Raw genomic sequence first — 3,480 nt, 5'->3', positions numbered from 1 at the left:
TCCCAAGGAGTTGGTGCATTGAACCCCTCCAAAACGTGGAGAAGGGTGTTGCACTCATTAGAAGAAGTAAAAAATCAGTTTGGGGTGTGTGAAAGGGTGTACACGCAAACAAATAGTCAAACCATTAATTGACACAAGTTCCCAAGTCAATTCTTGGGAAGACTAACAGTCACCTTGAGAAAAGAGCGTCCAAGTTCCTAATTACCTCTTGGGAAAATGAGAAGTCAAGTGTGCAAGTCCCTAGTCATCTGTTGGGAAGACGAGAAGCTACATTGAAACTTGTAGTAATTAAATTCCAAGACAAGTTGGTCAAAGGATATTAATTAGTAAGATTTAGGGGTCTGCCTTGCACGTTTTAAGGGGGGTTGGGAAGCTTCTTAATCCTTTCTTTGTGACATAACTTCTAGCTAGTATTCATTGAGTAATTCCGAGAATGCCAATTACTTCTACCTACTCAACGTTTACTAGTTCTTGAGCGATAACTTCTTTCGTGCTAATTCTTTTTAAACTTTTCTCGTTTTGATTCATAGTGAATTGTTTGACTCAGTGCGCCACATTTAAAGGAGTCGTCCGACTATAGAGTCCCATAAACTCACTCTAATCCCGAAGAGGTAGCAGCCTCTTTTGTCTACTGAAGTGATCGAAAAGGAGTTGGTCAATTCCGAGAAAGCCAATTACAACAAGTCTGAGTGAACCAAACCTTTACATTATTGAGGGAACCGAGCGCCACCCAAATAAATTAAGGGAGTGAGTAAGGTGATTTCTAACCTTAACCCATTTCTTTAAGCTTTGTTGTGCAGGTACAATGGCAGGAGATGAAATTGTTGCAGAGGCACAAGGAGGAGTGACTATAGCCGACCTTGTGGTAGCAATGAACAACATGACAACTCAGTTGACGGCTAAGATAGACGGAGTGGAAACAAGGATGCAAGCCCTTGAACAAAGGGGGCACCATTGGTTCCAGGGGACACCAGTTCTAGTACAATACCACCAGAGCAATTTAATGATGTGGCCCGTCGACAAAGAATGAGGGAAGAAGCTGCCCGTAATGCTCATGCTATGGGAATTCCTCAAGTTCCTAGAGTTTAAAATCCCATACTTCCGGATCCTCATATTCAAGTGCAAGTACCTCCTATGAGGGCAAGGAGAAATTTGGTCCAAGTTGATGAAAATGTTGAGGTCCATGACTTAGAACAAGCCGAAGATGAGTTTGATCAACAGTATGTTCGGAGTGCCCAAGAACAAAGGGGCCAAAGGAGATATAGAGGAAGAGGAGGTCGAGGAGCATATGTTGGGAGAAATCTTGAGCATGACTATGGAAACCATGATGATTATCCGGATCTGGTCCGAGGGAATCAAGGTAGAAGGGATACTAATCTTAACAATGTCAAGATCACTATTCCACCATTTAAAGGAACTAGTGATCCGTACAAGTACATCGATTGGAAGATTCGGATTGAGAGAATATTTGACACAAATGAACTTTCGGAGGAGCGGAAAGCGGTTTATGCCATTGCCTCTTTTGAAGGCTATGCTTCTATATGGTGGGAATCAGAAAAGCGAGTTCGGAGAAGACATGGTTTACCGGAACATCTTACTTGGGGACAATTGAAACATGTCATGGATGCTAAGTATGTCACTGCCAAGCATCATCAAGAGCAGCTCCGAAGGCTCTATGAATTGAAGCAGGGTTCTAAGACCATAGAAGAGTTCTATGATGAGTTTGAGAAAGCAAGAATGGCTCTTGATCTTGAAGAAGACGAGGAGCAGCTTATCATCCGATTCAAAGCTAGGTTGAACCGAGAAATCTCATCTCAATTGAGGTTACTCACTTACTATACTCTTGATGAGGTGTTCCAAGCGGCTATAGAGGCAGAAAAAGGGGTCAAAGAGGACAAGACATTCAGATTGAGAGGAAGTGCCAATACTACTCCGTGGAGTAGGGGTAAGGATTTGAAGAGTCCAAGTTCGAGTGCTAGCCGTGATGTTAAAAGGCCACTTGAAAAGAATCCAACCAAATCTGAACCAAAGGACTCCGGAGGTAAAGCTCAACTCAATTCTCCTAGTGCTTCATCTATTCAATGTCATAAATGTAGGGGATCTGGGCATATGGCCAAAGAGTGTCCTACTCGGAGGACCATGCTTATTCTTGATGATGGCACTGTTCAAGAACAAGAAAGTGAACCAGAAGATGGCAATGAAAAAGAACTTGATCATGGTCTTGAGAAACCGGAAGGAGAAGAGGAGGATGATCTGCCCGAAATGTATCTTGTGGTGTGGAGAAATTTGAGCACTATAAGCTTGGAAAATGAAGAAGATGTGCAAAGGGAGAATCTTTTTCATGCTAGGTGTAGGGTAAAGGGGAAGTTTTGTTCATTGATTGTTGATGGAGGAAGTTGTGCTAATGTTGCTAGCCAAACTTTGGTTGAGCAATTGAAACTACCTACATTGAAACATTCCCGACCCTACCGATTACAATGGCTCAATGAGTGTGGTGAATTGCGAGTTACAAAGCAGGTTTTGGTTAAGTTCAAGATAGGAGCTTACCAAGATGAGGTAAAATGTGATGTGGTACCAATGCAGGCATGCCATTTACTTTTGGGAAGGCCGTGGCAATATGACAGAGCTGCGATTCATGATGGCCGAGCCAACACATATGCAGTTCAAAGTGAAGGTAAGAGTCTCATACTCAAGCCTTTGTCACCAAAGCAAGTGATAGAAGATTATCGTCGGATGAAGGAGTTGAAGGAAGCGGTTAAAGGTAAGGCTAGTATTGTGACTGATCATAAGTCCACATCACCACCGCTGGGTAACGAAAAGGTATGTGCAATCATGCAACTGGGAGAGTACTTTAAAGGTAACGATGAAAACAAAATGATGATTTGCCTAGTGCATAAAGGTATTCTCTTGAGTGATAGCGATGATTTGTCTAATGCTAATCAATTTTCAAGTTTTGTTGAGAGACTTTTGCAGGATTTTGTGGATGTATTTCCCGAGGAGATGCCAAGTGGACTGCCTCCCTTGAGAGGAATTGAGCGTCAAATAGATTTTGTGCCCAGATCCCAAATTTCGAACAAACCAGCCTATAGGTGTAATCCGGAAGACACCAAGGAACTCCAAAGGCAGGTTGATGAGCTCTTAAGCAAGGGGTTGGTGCGGGAAAGTTTGAGTCCGTGCGCCGTTCCGGTCATACTTATGCCAAAGAAAGACAGAACGTGGAGAATGTGTGTCGATTGTAGAGCTGTCAACAAGATCACGGTAAAGTATCATCATCCTATTCCTAGGTTAGACGACATGTTAGATGAGTTAAGTGGTTCTTGTTGGTTTTCCAAAATTGATCTTAGGTCCGGCTACCATCAAATCCGGATGAAACCGGGTGATGAATGGAAGACCGCATTCAAGACCAAGTTTGGTCTCTATGAATGGTTAGTGATGCCATTTGGCCTCTCTAACGCACCGAGTACTTTCATGAGATTGATG

At 42.8% G+C, this 3,480-nt stretch overlaps 1 protein-coding gene across 1 annotated transcript; it reads left to right on the top strand.

Annotated features, from left to right (window-relative positions):
* Positions 1–1,134: 1,134 nt before the first annotated feature.
* Positions 1,135–3,035, top strand: LOC132624256 (uncharacterized). Its single transcript, XM_060339061.1, has 2 exons — positions 1,135–2,857; positions 2,974–3,035. The coding sequence occupies exons 1-2, from the start codon at positions 1,135–1,137 to the stop codon at positions 3,033–3,035; spliced, it is 1,785 nt and encodes a 594-aa protein (XP_060195044.1).
* Positions 3,036–3,480: the final 445 nt, after the last annotated feature.

Source organism: Lycium barbarum, chromosome 12 (assembly GCF_019175385.1).
Source record: "Lycium barbarum isolate Lr01 chromosome 12, ASM1917538v2, whole genome shotgun sequence".
Classification (NCBI taxonomy): Eukaryota; Viridiplantae; Streptophyta; class Magnoliopsida; order Solanales; family Solanaceae; genus Lycium; species Lycium barbarum.
This window is presented reverse-complemented; position numbering and strand designations above follow the sequence as displayed.